The following is a 19,422-nucleotide window of genomic DNA, read 5'->3' as shown; positions in this document are numbered from 1 at the left end:
TGTGAAAATTATGTCTATTTATTTGTTATATCCCTGCCAATCTTATAAGCACATCTGACGGGAGAGTTAATACAAGTTTTTATTACTTTTGTCAGTTTTTTGTACATTTATAGCTTTTACCTTGCTTGAGCAAGCTTGTGAAAAAAAGTGTGGGGTTTTGGGCAAGCTTACAAAAGCTGAATGATGCATTCAATTTGTAGTCAACAGAAAGAACTAATTAGTATCAGTGTCAGGGTGGGTAGAACAGAGATATATTTAATCAGATAATTCAGTTAATTTTGATTTTGTTATTGTTTTGCTTAGAAGAGTGGTACTGTTTTGCTGGATAAAAGTGATAATGTGTTTCAGTGTTTCATGATCCATATTGTGTTCCTGACTATGTAAATGTGAGAACTTGATTCCTCTGAATCAATGGTTAATGAGGAAAACCAATACAGTATGTAACTTCCACGCAGTATATTGTGCTACTCCAGTATACTGTGGGATTTACAGAGCTAGTATGTTGAGACAGAAGCCATTCCTCCTGGTGTAACTTTTATTATTTCAGATTTGTTCTTTTTATTTCTCTGTTTGTTTTCATACTACAAACATGACTTCCTTCTGTCTGAGAAGAAAATGGAAGCAGGGAAAGAAAGCTGATGTGTTTCTTTACTCTTTTCCAGTATAGGGAGGAGCAGTACTGTACCTTATTTAAGAAAAATAAACCACATAGAAATAGCTCTCTCTTGATAAGGCAGATTTTATCATAGTAGTGATTTCTGGTTTATCACCTATATTCTGTAGCCAGCAAGTTATTTGTAAGTAGCAAGTAAGGAGCAGGAGAAGAAGACAGAGGCAGGCCCTAGCAGCCAGGAGAGAATCTGAGAGTTCTGCCTTGAGCCTGTAGGCTCCCGTGGCATTTGATGCACACAGTTTAAAGTACCAAAACTGTAGTTGTCATTTCAGTAGAAATATCATGAAGCCGGGTGGATACTGGGCATTTTAAAAACTGGGAGAAACATGCTTAATAATTGAAATTTCCTGGGCACCAAGAGGGAATTAGTATTATGAGTGTCCCTAAACTGTATTTTGTAGATTTATAAAACAACTCACTCTCTATGGAGACAGTCATCTCCAGTGGTATGGGTGGTGTTTTTCCATTCTGTTTACCAGAAGTTTTATCTGGATCTATTCCATTATTACATTTTGGTGAGCCATCTGCTTATGCGTAACATAAACATCAAAAATCATACCATATATTATAATAATAAAATGTAACTATATAGCATTTACTTCTAGCAACTAGTTTAGATGGAGTGCTCATGAAATAAAGTATTGTAGGTCACCCCAGGATACTTCGTGGATCATACGTTTCCTTTTATTTTGACATTGACTTTAAGAACTTAAAATTCCACAAAGGTTCTTCTTCTCTGCTTATTCTTCTTGCAAAAAATTCATAATTCCCAGTTTTTCTTTCTCTCCATTTCTCCAAAGTCAGGGTGAGAATATGTTGTATTAAAACCTCCTGAAAGTAACAGGGTGAAATTCACTCTGGAGCCAAGGCTGGCTGCAAGGAAAGCCCAGTGGGCAGATAGTCCCCTGCTGATAACTGGAGATAGCAAAAAAAGCTATCATTACTTTTCCTCCTCCAGTCAGGTTCAGAGGCGAGGTAAGCTTCAAAGTCATTAGGAGGCAGGGGAGGGCCAATGTGGCTGAGGGATTTTGGAGCAGGCTGGGTAGTGCCATAAGGGTAGGGCACACGTTCAAGTTTACAGGCATTTGGTTATTTGTGAAGGAACCATTTGGCATAAGTGAACACCTACCTAATAGAATTTTTATGTGTCCTTGTAATCTAAAGCTTATTACAGAGGGCAAACACAACATAGCTGCAAATCATCACGTAGGCTTTAAGGAGGGAGTTTGAAGTCTAATTGTACTAAAGTGTATTAATTGTTTTCAGCCATGAGATCCAGCCGTATTCTCTTTCTTAATGCCAGAACAGACTGACTGCCGGAGTAAATCTGAATGTTTAATTAGTCACATACTTTCAGATTTCACTTGCAGTAGTAAATGCAACCAAGGAAACCTCTTTCATACTTACCCCAAATTTTTATCTACGATGCATTAAAATGATGTGGCTTTACAACAGAATCTTTAAAGAAGATTTTCTTTCAGAGACAATTTGCTGAAGTGTCTGTATCCTTGAGTGCACAGTGTTAGAGTTGTATAACTAAACTTCATGGTGGCCTTTATTTATGCCCTGGAGGCCAGTGTCAGTGGTCCTTCTTGGTCCTGTGGGCACTGCCAGAGCACACAGAAGGGCATGTCTCATTCATATCTGAGGGAGTCAGAGTTGCATTAGAAATAACAATAGTAATCTGATGAGATATCGTAGGATAAAATAAGAGAGTCTCTGTATGATTTCTTAAATTTGGGAACAAAGGATATGACATTACTTTTAAAGAAAAAATTGTGTTCAGAAGAGCAAAAGTACCAAGGATGTCTTTGGTTCACCATAAACTGTGGAGATACAAATAATACAGATCTGCACTAATAATTAATAAAAGTCAGACCTGATAGTCCAGTTGGGCATTACAATGCTCCTTAGCTGGCACCTTGTCTGTGATGAAACTATCAAACTACCATGACAAAGTGAGAACAGTCCAGCAGAGACAGACATTGTTAGTTTTCGCCTTGGAATCTTATGTATTTGTAGGGTCAGTTTGTCAGTATTCTGCCTGATCTTAAACGTTAAGCATATGCATTAGTCGTCCATCTACTTCTATTTGACACACGAGCTGTTAAAGTTCAGAATGTAAACCCAGACAAACAATGTAATTGTACTTTATATAATTTATAGAAGTCAAGACATTATCTGAAATAGATTACAGGCAAGAATTATGATACTTCAAAGCTACACAGTAAACAGCAGATAGCCCTGTATATATTACAGAAGCCTCCCAGTAACTGATTTCCAGTTTTTAAATACCAATTGTTTCTGCATTTTGAAAGACTGGATCAACAAAGTGATTTTTAGAACTTAATCAATACTGTTCTCCTAAATTGCAAATACTTTAAAAAGTACATAAGTAAAACAGCCCAAACCTCAGCACATTTGTAGAGTCAGTTCCATTCTTAATGAGTTCAAGTTAATTCTAAATAGCATCTTCTTACTCAATGTTCATTTTCTTCATACGCACATGGAAGGTTCAGCACATATATTTGTAAATTATTTAGTTAAAGGAAAAAACCCTTTCTGATCAGATTTTCATGTTTGTCACACATATGCAATGCTGAACTGGCAGCTGTGCAACTGGTACCAGAACATGGCTCTTTTGCTTGGTGCTATGGCTAAGCCAGTTATGCCCCTACAGCCCACAGAAAACTGTAGGCACACAACACACATGGTTTCCACAAAAAAAGCCTGAATGTGCTTTGATGGGAACAAACATAAACACATAGGCACAAGTCACATTTTTGCATGTTTCTATTATTTGCTCACTGTTTTCATTTTTTCATCATAACAAACACTTTTTGTAAAACCACTTATTTTATGGAGATGCTTGGCATTTCGTGTGGGATGTTTTTTGGTAATAGAGGGTTTTTATAGAACAAAACCCACTACTACCTCTCTTTCTCATATATAATAGAAGTTACTAATATACCTTTTCAAAATGCAGTCTGATGGATTGTCCTGGTTTCAGCTGTAACAGTTACTTTTTTCTCCTTCCTAGTAGCTGGTGCAGTGCTGTGTTTTGGCTTCAGTCTGAGAACAATGCTGATAATACCAATGTTTTAGTTGTCGCAAAGTAGTGCTTACTTTACATAAAGGAATTTTCAGTCTCTCATGCTCTGCCAGTGAAGAGGGGCACAAGAATTCAGGAAAGAGCAGAGACAGGACATCTGACCCAAACTAGCCAAGGGGCTATTTCATATCACAGCATGTCATGCCCAGTATTTAAACTGAGGGGAGTCACCCAGAAGGCAGATGGCTGCTTGAGTTGGGCTGGGTGTCGGTAAGTGGGTTGTGAGCAATTGCATTGAGCGTCACTTGTGTTTATTGGGTTTTTTCCCTTTCCTCTTTTAGTTTTATATTCTTTCCCCTTGTTATTTCCCTTATTATTATTATTAGTAGTAGAAGTTTAATATTATACTATAGTAATTAATATTATACTATTAATATTATACTTTAATAATTGAACTGTTCTTATTTCAACCCATGGGGTTTCTATTTTTTTGATTCTCCTCCCCATCCCGCCAGGAGCAGGGGGATACTAAGGGGGATGGTGAGTGAATGGCTGCGTGGTGCTGAGTTACCAGCTGGGCTTAAACCACGACAGGATCATCAGGAATTTTTTAGGGAAGGTTAATTTGTGCTTCCTACTAAAACGGTAGTTCCTTTTACTGGAATCATGTTTTGTGTTACTTCATGGCACCGCATGTATAAATTATTTTCACTTTTGTGGGTATGTATGTGCATTGGAGGTTTGTATTAGCCTGTTGTTCTCATGCTCTGAGCCTTCAGTTTGCACAGTCAGAATTACCCCCTTATGTTTTTATTAAACATGCACTTTGTAGAAACTAATTTGGATAACTGGGCATGACTGTCATTGCTGCAGATTAGAAATGAAGTTTATGGAGTATCTGGATGTGTGTCTATATTCATATGTACATGGCTGTTATTGTGGCAGCTAAGTGTGTGTCTGAGAGCATGATGTACTGGCAGTATGTAACTGGGCCAGGTAGGAAATGGGTTTTAGATAGGAAACGCATGCGGTCTGTCACTGTGATCAGATCCTTCTGACTATACATGCTTAATAAAGGTGGTTTAGGAGGCTATGAGGAGCTTGCATTCTCTTAATCTGACAGATACTCCAGAGAGACATTCAGACCACTGTAGTGTGAACTGTTTTCTGCCTTAGCTGAAGAACATTTAAATAAAGCTTTGTAGAGAGAAGGGTGATTTGGCCCTGTGTGTTAACTTGTTGGAACAGAAAACATTTGCTGCTGTTACCTGTGCTTTTTTGCTTCTTGAACCAAGCATTTTGGTCTCCATATGCAGTAGTGCTTTATTTTATACTTAGCATTCATTTAAAGACAGAAAAGATGCCTTCTTTATTTAGCGTTGTATGTAATTGGTTTTTTCTGTTATTTTTTTCTAGGAAGAAGCCACCCAAGCCAATTTATGCAAGTGCCTTAATGGGCGTCCACTGTCAAAGATTGGTACCATTGCTTGGATGGTAACACTGAGTGATGCTGTACATAATTTCATAGATGGTTTGGCTATTGGTGCTTCCTTCACTTTGTCTCTGTTTCAAGGGCTTAGTACCTCCATAGCCATCTTGTGTGAAGAGTTTCCTCATGAACTGGGTAAGGAACTTCATTCAACACTGTTTACTGTGGAAATCGCTGTTATTGGAGGTTGTGCTGGCCAAAATTTGGCATTGATTGAAGGTTTAGATAAATTATTGGAGAACATATTCATCAGAAAATTTCAAAGCACCAAAATACACATCTAGCGCAGAAAGGTCCCAGGTGCAGATGGGTGAAAGCTGGTATATTAGAGAGGTATTAATTGGCCTGTTCATATATGCTACATACACTGTTGTATACATTATTTTTCTGAAATCCTTATAGGTAGTTCTGTGTTTCTATGCTCTTAGCTCAAATGTACATAGCTACTTGCTTTAGAATATTTCAGTTACCCTAGTTTTGAAGGGAAATCCTCATTATATACTTGAATGAAGAAAAACATCAGGGATCATAATTTATATACGGATCATGTCTTCAGACTTCCTTTGAAATGAGAAAATAATCACAATATCATTTTCTGAAGATTTTTTTCTTTCTTTTAGGGGATTTTGTCATCTTGCTTAATGCAGGAATGAGTACTCGGCAGGCTCTGTTTTTCAATTTTCTGTCTGCATGTTCCTGTTACATTGGGATGGCGTTTGGTATATTAGTAGGCAACAACTTTGCTCCTAACATCATCTTTGCCGTAGCTGGTGGAATGTTCCTGTACATCTCTTTGGCAGATATGGTGAGATTTGTTTTCATTTATTTATTTTTCTGTAAGAAAACAAAAACTCCAGTAGAATTTACATTAGTAAAATTAGTAAATTTTGTTAATTAGTAAAATTAATAAAATTTGTCCCTCTCTTACTGGTGTCATCTACTTATCATCATTAAATCATCAATTATATGTTTAATGGAGGCACACAAATAGTTATGCTTATTCATGAAACATGAAAACTTTTCACTTCACGAATAGGGCTGTTCAGATTATTGCTGACACAGAATTTTAGAGAGAAATGAGCTTTTTATGAATTTGGGCTGGCTTCATCAAAGAGTAAAAAGTGTAGACATACTTTGTTCTGTCATTTTGAGGTGCCAAAGTATTTATCTTTATTATTTTTAAAAGGTTCAATTGTCTATTTAAACCATATTTTGAAAGAAAAGAAAGAAAAACAAGTTAAACCAAGTTAAACAAAATGAAACTAAATATTTAGTTTTGAGTTGAATGAAAGGTGTTGTGTAACCACAGTGAAAGCTTTGGGGTTCTTTAAGTGAAAAACCTGACTTAAATTCTGTTCTGGTTTAAATTAAACAGTGCCAGCTCCAGTTTCTTGGTTCAAACTAAAATTTGCTAAACTCTATTCACAACAGTCTATCATTTATTTTTTAAAGTGTGCAAGAAGATCTAAGCCAAAGAAATTGTACTAGGATTCAGATCAGATTTAGACGATTGCTGATGAAGTGGTCAGCAGCATTCCAAAATTTACGATGACGTATTATGTCAAAATGAGAGATATCTTTCAAGAATTTTAAGTTTTATCATGCTTAATTCATTGTTGTAAGATCAGATGTATCTGCAAAGGTGTTTACAGCTGCCACAGGAGAATACATTTGAGTATAGAGCTGGAAGAGTGAGGCTTGAATTTGAAAAGATTTTGAGACCCCAGTTTGGTTCTATATGTATTTAGGAGCTGTCACCTAGTTAAAGTGACTATTTCAATAAATACGATTATAATTTAGGTAATAACATAGAATTTAATAAGTAATAATGTTAGAGTTAAATGAACAATTTAGATTTTGTTTTATAAATTGGCTGTACCTTAATTGCTAAAGCTTTTCATTTAGTTTCACTCCCATTTAATGAATAGTAGCTTACTCAATGTAAAACTCATGACATAAATTGAGAGTGGCTCAACTTAAGTTTGTTATTAAATCCATCAAAGTAGGTAACATTCTTTTCTTTGTATCTGTTCTGTTCTCTGTTTCTCTCTGTCTCTTTCCCTCTGCCTCAATCTTTCTCTCTTTTTATAGGTTTTTGGATTGTATCATTTACCTATCTGAATCTTTCTTCCCCCTGAAAAGTCTGAAATAGGGTATTCAAGTGCTCTATACAGAGATCTGGCTTTACGCTTTCTGTTACGGTTTTCACACACTTCTGATTTTCTTGTCCAGAAGCAGGTAGGATTAACTAGAATGTCATTCCTTCCTTATTTTCTTTCTGCTAATCTGTTTTTCCTCCAGTATTGGCATAGTCCATCTTCTGCCAGTAAAATCACTGTGTAGTGAGGCTGTGACATGTGAGAATGTATACACTGAGGTGTGTGCACAAATGAGCCTTGCTGTATGGCATGAAGCTGATCTGGTTTGTTGCCTCTTGTGCAAGAGAATTACGGAACACTGGAATGATTTCTGGGAAGGTTTGGCCACTTCACACTTACCTTCAGTGGCTGCTTTTGCCTTGTGAGAGCAAAGAAAGATACAGTTTCTGAGTCACCCAGCCTGAAGGTTTCTAACTAACACTGAGATATATAGTGTTCTTTGCATTCTGGCTATATTACTTTCAGCACAACAGAAGAGTTCAAAGCTTATTTGGGTATGTTTGTCAAAATCTACTGGAGCTGACTTTATCTGCAGCAAACACATACCCTAAATCACACCGTAGAGGGGACTTTATCACAAATGCTAATCTGCCATCACCTCCATTTGCTCTCAGAGGAAATATCTTTGTTCATGCAGTCAACAACAGATAGCCATCCTTTGCTATTATGTTGCCATTAAAATGCGTGTTATGGAATGAGGAATCCCCTTCATTGCACTGTAATGTAATATTGCATGTGTTATCACCAGTTTCACAACATTGTTCTTTGTTTCTTGCTTTACCACTACATCAGCCCACCAGGCCTTCTATTTGTAACAGATTTCTTATTTCTGAGAGGTTGTCTCTGTTTTTAGCTTCACTTCATTTGCTTCTAGATAAAGCAGAAGGGTCTTAATCTTCTATTTCCCCGCAAAAGATTTCTCAGTTTATATTAATGAAGGAAGAAACACAGCATTTAGCAATACAAGGGCAGCTGCTCCCAGCAACGTATGGACCAACAATTGGACTCTAGGAGATTGCTGGAATTAAAAAGAGGAAATTTGCATGAGAAAAAACCAGGTGAAATCACAGCAGAGAGGAGCAAAACACCATTTCATTTCAACATCCTTGGTGAAATGTTTTTTCAGGGTAGTTAGGGTGACCCAGTCCTGTGACTGCTTTCATCCTCTGTTATTTGTAATATTCAGCCCTAAGTAAAAATATGGTTCAGTTCTTAGTGCCTGAGGTTATGCATGCTACCACGAGGTGGCAATACTTACCTAAAAATATCTGTTTTTCAGTTCCCAGAGATGAATGATATGCTGCGAGAGAAAGTGACAGGAAGAAAGATGGATCTGACATTCTTCCTTATTCAGAATGCTGGTTTACTAACAGGGTTTACTGCTATACTGATGATTACCTTGTATGCAGGAAATATTGAGCTGTGATAATGCAAGTGAAAATGGAATCAGTACTGAAGACATCAAGTAAATTACAAATGGAAGACACTTGAAATCCATAAAGGGACATTGTTTTAATCTACTTCGTTTCAAAATGGTGACAAGTCCTGTCCTGTCCCCCTTGTTCCAAATATGGGAAATTCTTCTTTAGGACTTGCAGTCAATCCAAATAGTAGAAGCTGTCAACTTCTGTACCATGCCAAAGAACCGATTCTAATGTTTGTATTTCTACTTAAAACTATCAGACATACCTGAACTGTCACAGAGAAAGAATGTCACTTGGCCAGTAGAATTATGCAATACTTGCAACTCAAGACCAAATGAAAGCTGAGGTCTTTCAGGGAAGATGCTTATTTAAAAGAAAATAATGGAGTCTCATATCCTTTTTTAACTGTGATGAAGGCAAACAGTTTCAAACTAGTCAATTTTCATTACTCTTTTTTATAGGATTTGTCTGTGTAGTGTCCTCTTTCCCCACCAAAAAAGGAATTAATTATAAAAAATCAAACTTTTTCAGAGTAGGTACTAATGAAGCTAAGATTTTTAATTACTAATTAACACTGGAAGGAAAGATACCAGTTACTGCTTTTGATCTTTTCTCTTTATAAGTGCACTAGGGAATCGTTGATTTATTTTGAGAACCACTTTCCTGAATTAGGGGGAACCTGTGTTAAATTTATGACAATTTATCAACTCCATAATATTTTAGAAATATTGAATATTTTTAAAAACGTTCAAGCATTTTGTATTTTATAAAAAATGTTTTCTACTGAAGTTCCACAAATATCCCTTTTAAAAATGAATATTTTAGGCTAAAGTTTTTAAAGATTGTTAGTTTTAAAAAGTGAAATTTAGAAAAAAACTTGCTAAAATCAACATTCCAGTAAGCTTTTTTGTAATTTGAATAATTTCCTTGTGTGCAGTTGGGTGAAAGTAAGTGATACTGAAATATACAAACTCTGATCACAGTCTGTTGCATGTGAGCTTTCTAAAAATCATGCTTTTATGTATGAGTTCTTCTGAAATAAACAATTCAGCTACTCTGGTGTTGTAAGATGTGTGCAAGGAAATTAACAAAAAAATATATTGCATTTCAGTTACCACTAAGCTTTAAAGGAAGTGCCATTATTCCCTTGTAAGTTACTTTCTTCATTGATTCTTAGGCAAGTTTTACAACTTCAGAGAAGGCAATGTTGTTTCTTGACATGTTTCCTGGCAGTAGGAAGTGATAAATCTTTTATTTTTATTCCAGTATTAGAATATTTTTTCTGTCAGGTAAAAGACTTATTTTAATATTTTGTTTGAATATCATCTGTAATTACATTAGAAAAAATGACTTCTCTAGGTGTCTGGTTTGAAAAGCTTTAAGTTAAACTGCACAGGACTTGTAACTGATACTTATTTTAAAATATGCTATAATGCTAAATGTAATTATAGTAGTCTGGTACTTGCTGTATGGAAAAAGCATTTATTAGTCACTCTATGCCCTCTAAATTTCAGTGAAGAAGAAACTTCTTAGCTAAAGAAAGTTTCACTGAAACTTGCAGCCATTCCACATTCTTTCCTTTAATTCTTTCTTTTGTTAGAGTCCTTGGTTATAAGCTGTTTGTAAATGCTACTCTTGTAGATAACAAGAATGTAACTATGACTGTTCATTGACTTTTAAAAATAATTTGATGATAATATGCCTGCATCATACTTTTTACCTTTAAATCCAAACATTTGCAAGGGAGACTTGATTTTTGTTATCTCCCTACGGAGGAAAAAACTGAGACACAAGTCATTGAAATAACCTACTTTTAGATCACAGAGCGGACTAGGGGTGGAACAAAGTATGATTTTTCAAGGTAGTGTGCTAGTCACAAACCAAATTGCCTTTTCTGCTAGTGGAATATTTGGTAGGTAAGAAAGCTTTTTGATTTCTCTCAAGCTGGTTTGTCTATATAATCTTTGTTATTATGTTTGTCCAGTATACATACAATAAATCTATTCCAATTCTAGGACTGCCAGTGATTTCCTAGATTTTGCTGATACATCCAAGGAGGAAGAAGCAAGGGCAAACCCTCAAAATAATTGTTGGTTTGTGACAAATAAGACTGCAGTAAGTTACTCTGTAAAAGTTTGGAGATAGTTGAAAGATTTTCATATTCTTTTTCATGCTACTATTGTCTGTAACACTGTTCATCTTACATTCTGCCATCTCTTCAGCCTTCTTTTCAACATTTGTTCAAATTCTCTGTATAATGTAATTCCTGAGGCCTCTTATATGCTTTTGTATTTGTTACTTCCTTAGAGCAAATTATCTGACATCTAATTTAGGCATTATCTAAGATACACTTGGGAAGACATTCTGTATTAGCAATACTGTCATAGATAGAATACTGTTGTTAGTAGATCAGTGTTGTAAAGTTTCCTCTTTTTTTCATGATGTGTTTCATGACCCAAGACACACTTCAGTAAATTTCACTTGAGGTGAGGGGAAAAAAGAAACACCACAAACCACCACACCTATAACAGGCATTAAAGAAGGAAGAACAATTTGTTTTGGAGCTAAAAATGCAAAGAGCAACAACATGGACAAAGGATAAGCCCTACATCCCTTGAAGAAGGTCTATGGGAAACCTGTCAAAAATATGAAACATAATTACTATGTATAATTTCAGAAAAATGAATTGAAAAATTAAAGTGGTACTTAAAGTTCAGGCTTATTTCTTTTGACATTTCGGTGGGTTCTTCACTGAATAAGGATTTAAAATATTAAACTAAAAATTTGGTCTTAACCATAACTAGCTAAATTAAATATCAGCCCCATTCTAATAGCAGCCTGGAACTCATTTTGTTCTTCTGTATGCTCAAGCATTGGCCCTGCTGCTCCATCAAGTTTTGCAGCCTGCCGGAAGCTTTGTGTTGCCTTAGTTAAAAGAGCTGCAAAACCTGATCTACGTAGTTCAAAGATGCCTTGAACATGCATGAATTACATTCAGTTATGCTGATGATGGCAGTGGAAACATCTTTTATTTGATACACATGAAGAATCAGTTGTGTGTGCTAATTTCTGTATTGCGATCTGTAAGTTTTTAAGAAACCACTGGTTTTACCTGTAACAGGTCTACTCCATGCAGTTCTAATCAAGCCATTTATGGAGGCAAACAGTGTTAAGCCATATTTTAACTTCTGTGAACACGTAACTTGTTGTGAAATGTAGAACATGGATTGAACACACTTCCTCTAACTCTAGACAAAAATGCTAAGCAGTAGAATTCAAGAAATCTTTCACATCCCTTGAAACTTAAACTGTTTGTGGGATTATTTTTCTTTTTTCTCAAGTGAGAAATGCTGTAAGAACAACAATATATAACAGAAGACACAGAGTCTCGCTGTCCTCTCTAACGTTATGGGAGCTAGTGAGCTGTAATTGATTTCCTGAGTATGTTGCAGCACCTTCAGGTGTTTGAGCTTCCAGTCTATATGAAAGGTGCAAAAGCACAGATGCTGTGAGTCCATTTCCAAAAAGATCAAAATTGTTCAGGATTCATTGATGGAAGTTTGACTAAAGAAAAATAAGATAGAGAAAAAAATATCTCTATAAATGCATGTGTTATTTCAGAAATCAAAAATACTCATGGAAAGGGCACTAATTTGGATTATCCTTCTGCAGGCAGTTACTCTGTACAGATTGGTAAGTGCCAGCAAACCATTTCATGTATGCCTGTGCACCAAATGCACATTGTAGCTCTTGACTTTTATTTTAGTATAATATCCCAAGGTTTCCAGGAATGCTGTAGCTGCCATATCTGCACTTAAAATACTTGATGTACAAGTTCTCTTTCTAAGATTTGAGAAGAAACTCTTCTCCTTGTCTTGCAGTTCAATTCAAAAGGAACAGGTGTGACAAGCTGACAAAGGTTGCTAAAATGAGACCTAGACAGAAAGCCACAGGTCTGCTAGCAGTAGGTATAATGCACTTGTCAAAGATAAGGTTACAGGGTATTTTTAGGGCTTAATCCCTACTACATTTCTTTCATACCTGATAAATTGTGAGTTGTTTTTTCTTTTTTACTTGGCTTTTGAAGAAGAATGTACTGACATGTTTTGTAGTCCTTATTATGATCATGCTTTCTTCTAATCAAGAATACCGTCCACAATTTCTGTATCTTGCTCCTTTTTGAAGTTAAGTGCTACAGCATGAAAGGTTTGGGGTAAAAATTGGAGATACTGAATGGTATAGGAAGTGAACTGCAGAGGAGATGTAGTTTGAATTTATTGATAGCATGTAAATTTAGGAGGTAATGTAATTCTCCATAATGTCGCAATTAACTGCTGCTCTGGGTGAAAGCATTATGAAAGATTCATAGGACCCATATTTGATTTCCTTTAGAGAGATAGCACTTCCTAACTCTAATGAGAAAAAAACTTCAAGTAAGGATTGTTATATTCTTCAAGATACAAGACAAAATAAAGCAGTTATTGGCAGCTACAGTACCCAAATAGGGACCTGGATATCTGTACCACACTCAAAAAGGAGTTCTGTCTTGTGATTGTCATTTGCAGTCTTTGTATTGTGCCAAAACACTTTGGGAGAATCACTGATGCAGGTAAGTAATAGTATCTGTGAAAGTAACATGGCAGGATGCACAGTGCTCAATATTCCACCTGCTCTTTCCTCTTCCTATAGAAATTAAGGAAACTGGTGGGTTAGCATATTTTGGGAGGGGACTTTTTTTTGGTATCTTTATTCTGTACAAGAAAATCAAGAGAATGTGCCTAAAACCACATTAAGAGCACTGCTGAGTGCTGTGCTGATGAAATTAATGGTAATGAAAGTGCTCTAAGAAGTAACTCTTTATACAGGCCGTGAACAAGGAATGAATATAAAGTAAAACTGAAAAATGCTTGTTTTCTTATCAAGCTGCTTAATAAAACTCTAGGAGAACTGCTTCTTTAGACCAAACTCCAGATCAAAGAATTTGGAAAACATTTTCTCTGAATTTCTAATTCCTGTTTTGTTTCTCTGAACCACAAACAAAGCTTTTGTGTCTGAAAGTCTTACACAGATGAGAAGAGCCTTTCAGTTATTTCATCCTGTTTACTTCTAGTCCAATACTCTTTTTCCTTACCTTGACTACCTCCATGGATAGTTGTTAATTTCCTACTGATTACTAGCTATCTTGCTCTATCTTTTAACTTGCAATCTTAGCTTGTGTTAGTGGAAACGGTAATTATTTAACTTAATGTTGAAAAAGCAACCCACCCTCACTGATGTACTGCCCTTGTTCCTGTGCTTATTTGGATCCTTCCATGAGTTTTAAATGTAGAATATTTCTATTGTGATTGTTGCTATGAAATCAAATGCATGTTGATTTATTGCATTGATTTCAGATTGAACTGCGTAGTTCTCGTGTACTTATTTCAAATCTAGATCCCAAACTGTCCTGTAAAAGGGGGTCTGTGTGAATAGCATAGCTTTTACAGATAAGTAAAAAACATATCCAGAGGGCGGCAAGAAACAAGAGTTAAGAGCAGAATATCAGCCTTCTGTCTTTATTTGTTAGCTACCCTTTAGACCACTTGGGAAGATGGATGACATCCCAACAGATAGTATCATCAGGAGCTCTCCTTGGTTCTTTATTGCCCTCTTCTAAAAAAAAATTATTGGTTACAATCTGTCTTTTTCTGTAGGTTTTGTGTATGTACAGTTGTTGTTTATGACACTGCGAGCAACATGTGCATGAATGTGGTTAAGTTTAATGGAGAAAAAGATACTTTTCTCCGGCACTAAAATCCAAACCGGGAAAATGTGCAAAAATACAACATTTCTGAATGGCTCTTGCCTGAGATCAAAACCGTACTGCGTCTCCAAAATCTGACCACCTGAATTCTGCTATCTCAGTTTTATCATGGCTTTACTTAGAATCATAGAATAGTTAGGGTTGGAAAGGACCTTAAGATCATCAAGTTCCAGCCCCCCTGCCAAATATCTTGTGATAGCAGCTACATATATGCTATTCCAGATCACTGTTTTACAATCTTACGAAGTGATGAGGAGGAACCCATCATGATTTTATTTGTTAAGAAAATATAGTTGGACCTACAAAGTTGCTGAAATTAGCCATATGGTGTTTTGTGGAGTTGATCTTTGCAATGCCCAATTTATTAAAAAGAAAATAATAATAACTATCCTGTTCAATAAAAGCATTTAATTATTATACTAGATATTTATTATGTAGTACAGTTGTGGTAGAAATAATCAAAGATTGAAAGAAAATTTATTTATATCCAGTTAGCGTTAGTCAGTTGGAGAGACAGCAGCAGTCATCTCTGGTTAGGCTGGTTCTTGAGAAGAAAACACGCACAGTGGCATTCCCCTAGTGCTAAAGAGTGAGAAAACCAATCCAATCAGAAGAAACATGAAACGAGATTATGTGAGTTGAGCATATTTATTTAGTTAGAGAATACCAAATGGCTTTGATGTCATTGGCCTAACGGATATAGAACTGCACTAAAATCCACTTTTCCTATTCATGGGTAAAAACTAATGGAGTTTTTGTCTCACAGTAAATACAGCAACAAAAGACTGCCTAGAGAAAGGTAAATAATTTTCAAATTGTTTCTGTAACACAGAAAAAAATTATTGCTAAGTATTTTTTTTTTGCAGTGACTTACACTAAGCTGACTCAATTGTAATGAAAGCTTTTTAAAGAATGTTTCTTTTATCTTTGGGAGAACCATACTTGTGTGTGAGGAAAGTTATTTCACAGGTTTTCATCTACTGAAATTAATTAGATCTTGTAAAGTTTATACCAGAACTTTCAGTGTCTCTCTTCCTCTCTAATTTTCTTATGTAGTTCTTATAGTCTACAGGAAGCTCCTGACCATTTTAATAAGCTATTAGTAAGGTAGTACCAACCCCCCTTTGGCTGTGAAGATGTAATGATTTGCAATAGATAAGTGGTCATTAGAAGTAAGTTATGGTGTGATTTGTCTGAAATTTCCTGTTGCAAACAGCAGACCGAGTGCAAAAATTATTCTGGTTAATGTTTTTGTATGAAAAAGCATGGTTCTCTGCGCCAACAGAGGAATTGTCCTCCATTCAGCAGAGACTTTGTGATTTTTCACCTCATTGTTGTATTTGTGAAATCAAAGCTACAGCTTCTGCTGAACTGGTGGGTAATTAGATGTGGTACGTAATATTCCTTGACACTTGTTTGTTTTTAAAAAAATCAGTCCATAAAAATTGCTTCTCCATTTTTGCATTTTTACTTCTCTTCCAGTCATAGCTAAATCTGTGGTTGCTCGTCATACCATAACGAAAAATCACTTAGCAGCTCAAGTGAATGACTTTCATTGATAACAACAAGGGGCCTTGTTCACTGTCACTGAAGTACTTGTAACAAATCTCTTCTGTACTTCAGGGGGAGCTTTGGGTATGCAAGAGGCATAGAGCTGATTTCTAACGATGACTATACTCAGCATATTTCATGTCTTTCAAGATGGCTTCTGCCAAAATCGTTTTGTGAACTTAGAAACCAATGTGGTACCGTTTGCCTTGCACTGTGTATGACTGCTTGAGATGTTGAATGCATATGTCTATGCTGCATAATGAAGGGTTGTGTTGAGAGACATCTGTACTAGCTCAGATAAACAGAGTAGTATATGTTTGTAAGTAGAGTATGCAGGAAGGACAGCCATATTGATAAGGCAGTCAGGTCTAATAAAGCTGAACGAGGTCATGAAATGGCAGTAACCCTTTGTCACATAGGGATAGTATATCTCCATGAAGTCATACTATTATTTATTTATATAGTAAGTATCAGGCACAGGATTTTCTGCCTTAAGTTTATATAGTACGGAAGCTTAATGAACTACAAACTCATTCCATTGTAATTATATTCTTACACATTGGTATAAAAGCTGCCTTTAGACGAAAATCCTCACTTTCCAGTTTAGCATACTCATCATGTTTTTTTTTTGTTTTTCTTTTTAGAGTAGAATGTTTACAATGCAGCTGCAAGAGAGTTTGAAACAGTTGTACAAAACAGTGAAAAAGGATGGCATGAGGAACTTTTGCTTGTTCACTGAGAGTAAACCTCCTAACTTTTGAAAGGCCAACAATGATCACACCAAACAGAAACCTGCATTTTGCATCTTATCTGAAAAAAATATAAATTTTGGTGCTTCCAGTACCATAGCGTAATACTGGTTCAATGTATTCTCTACATACTCTTCTTCAGTTCTTCTAGACTTTTTCATCACTTGCTGGGTTAGAGCTTTACTTAGCTAAAGTTTTATTTCCTAGTCTACTGAGCCATGCTGAGGAGAAAGCTTATAGAATAAAGTACAAGAGAGAGGTGTCAGTCTATTTATAAGGCTTCTTAGCTGATAATTGGATGGGTGTCCAGACACATCTTGACACTGTATTGACATAAGACCCAGGTAAGTAATGTCCTTCCTGCACCTTCTTATCTTGTATCCACTCTAATAGCCACTGGAAGCAAAGAGGCTGGCAGCAAGGGTAGATTCGTAACTCTGCAAATTTAGGCAACTGGCAGTGGTTTACTTTCCGGAGCATTCTTGCCTTGTGATTTAGACACAAACATAGGTACCGACATAGCTATAGAGCAACAACTGGAGCTGAAACCACATTTGACTAGTAATTGCTTATTCTGTGTAGGTGTGAAATACCTGCAGAGTTCTCAGCGGGTTCAGGGAATATACTGTGTTTCAGAAACATTATTCTTTTGGGTCTTCGAAGTCAAACTGCATCCCAGTTTGCAGTTTATGAGAAACTTGAAAATACTGGTACTAAATGGGAAATTTATCCATAACTACACAACAGAAGGCACTCCATTAGACACAAATACTGCTTTTCCCTCTGGTATATCTGCTCTATTTGTCTCCTGAACAATTAAACCTAACAAGATCAGTGAATCAGTACTAGCAGGTCAGAACAGGATAGTTTGTTTAGATTTCTGGTAGGTGATGAAGTGCTCTGTTGTGTGTGAGGGAGGAACTTGTTTTTTTTCCCCTCTGAGGGTGGTGGTGGTGAAGTATATAAAGACATAGCTGATACCAGAAATGCAAGTCAGGGCACAATTAGTAATATAATTGCACCATAGTAGCAATAATTATTATAATTACTTTTATTTACATAAATTTAATTCTGTGCTAAATCCTGTAATTAATGTTATGGAGACATTGTGATCTGTGGCTTGTGAAGTGAAAGATGATTCAAATAGAGTTTTCCCCTTGCAGGGTGAACAGTAACTTCCTTTTTGAGGCTAAGAAATGTGGTTTTACACTTTAAATTACAACAATCAATTTCTTGAAAAGACTCAGCCAAGTCTAGGAAGGCACTGCGTCCTCTGGGCACTGTTTAGTATTCACCAAGAGCAAAGGAGAGAGAAGTCTGCTCAACTGCATCTGGAGTCTAACTGATCGCTGCTTGGAGTCAAAACATAGCACCTGGCAATAACAGGCTCAAGCCAGAGTCTGAAGGGTGAAGTCCCCAGCAGTGGGTACAAGGACAGGAAGATGAAATGGCAGTATGGAAAGGGAATGGCACAGCACCTACCGCTTCTATTGGGGGTGGAATTACAGAGGAGTTGCAGCTCTTTACTAGAGGCTGCCAGGTAGTGGGACTTGGAACAACTAGTGAGAAACTAAATAATGAAGAGAAGCAAAGGCTTGGGGCTAGAAGTGGTGTTGCTGTTTAGAGGACAGGAAGCTCTTCTTAAGGAACAATGAGCTGGAGGATTTGGGGGCAAGTATACTGAGAAAGGAGGGTTGGGTAATGTGGGGGATGGATGATGTCTTGGGAGATGAAAACCAGGAAAACTGCTGATATTTTATCTTGGCAGTCTGTCATGCCTATCCTTTGATTTCTGGTAACCCCACACTGATTTGGAGCATATGCCATAAAGAATAGGAAGAAAATAGCATACAAGGTCCCCTACAGTGGGGGGAAAACGTGGCCTGGGCGCATGAGAGATTTTCTAAGTTGGAATATGTCACTGAGGTGGGATGATACATATATGCTGTAGTATGTGCTGCAATGTGACCAATACATTGACCAAAGAGGCTCCCACTGGTGTGGACAGCAAGCATGTGCTGAGGCAATGCCCCAGCCCAGGTGGTGTGCTTGGAGCCATTAGCTCTAATAATTAACTTTACAACTTCTCTCAGCTGGGTCCAGGTGGCTAACAGGGCTGAGGGAGGATTTGCAGGGCCAGGAAACAATTTGCTTTAAAAAGTTCAAATATATAAACCTGATGAAGATATGCCATCAATAGATTGAATAAGCACTCTAAGGGTGTTTATAACAACAGATGGTTTCTGTAGGGTTTTACTGGCTTCTTGCTGCTACTCATACTTCTGCTAGGACTAAGCATGAGTCAAAGACTGCTACCTGAAGGCTTTTGAGGAAACCGCCTGGCTTTGGAAAGGGAGTGACTGGAGTCTGCATCACACTAGGAAATCTTGGAGAGGAGGTTGACCTGCTTTGGACTTCTATGTAGATTTGAGCTAACAAAGAGGTAAGAGGGGTGGTGTGGTTGGGAAGGGTGAGCTGGGGAAGCTGAGGAGTCTCTACCACTGTGGGTGGTATGGATCTGT

The 19,422-nt window shown here is 36.7% G+C and overlaps 1 protein-coding gene and 1 long non-coding RNA gene across 6 annotated transcripts in view; both read left to right on the top strand.

The window, feature by feature from the left end:
* Positions 1–10,814, top strand: part of SLC39A8 (solute carrier family 39 member 8) — a 61,329-nt gene extending 50,515 nt beyond the window's left edge. For 4 of the 5 annotated variants that reach the window (XM_061478223.1, XM_061478216.1, XM_061478230.1 and 1 more), the window contains 3 exons: positions 5,142–5,349; positions 5,835–6,019; positions 8,653–10,814. In XM_061478223.1, coding sequence (XP_061334207.1) covers positions 5,142–5,349; positions 5,835–6,019; positions 8,653–8,799 — 540 coding nt within the window. In that variant the 3' untranslated portion in view covers positions 8,800–10,814. Of the gene's footprint in view, positions 1–5,141; positions 5,350–5,834; positions 6,020–7,305; positions 7,710–8,652 lie in introns of those variants that run through there. The other variant, XM_061478236.1, reaches the window with a different exon arrangement.
* Positions 10,815–17,560: 6,746 nt separating this feature from the next.
* LOC133282232 (uncharacterized) overlaps positions 17,561–19,422 on the top strand; it is a 33,553-nt gene continuing 31,691 nt past the window's right edge. Inside the window, exon 1 of the long non-coding RNA XR_009747630.1 lies at positions 17,561–19,343. This is a non-coding gene — a long non-coding RNA (uncharacterized LOC133282232). The remainder of the gene's footprint in view (positions 19,344–19,422) is intronic.

The sequence above is a fragment of the Pezoporus flaviventris genome, unplaced genomic scaffold (genome assembly GCF_033815535.1).
Source record: "Pezoporus flaviventris isolate CSIRO_AGI_PZ_B2104156 unplaced genomic scaffold, CSIRO_AGI_Pfla_v1 ptg000002l, whole genome shotgun sequence".
Taxonomy (NCBI): Eukaryota; Metazoa; Chordata; class Aves; order Psittaciformes; family Psittacidae; genus Pezoporus; species Pezoporus flaviventris.
Note: the sequence above shows the minus strand (reverse complement) of the source record. Positions and strands in the feature narration are given on the sequence as shown.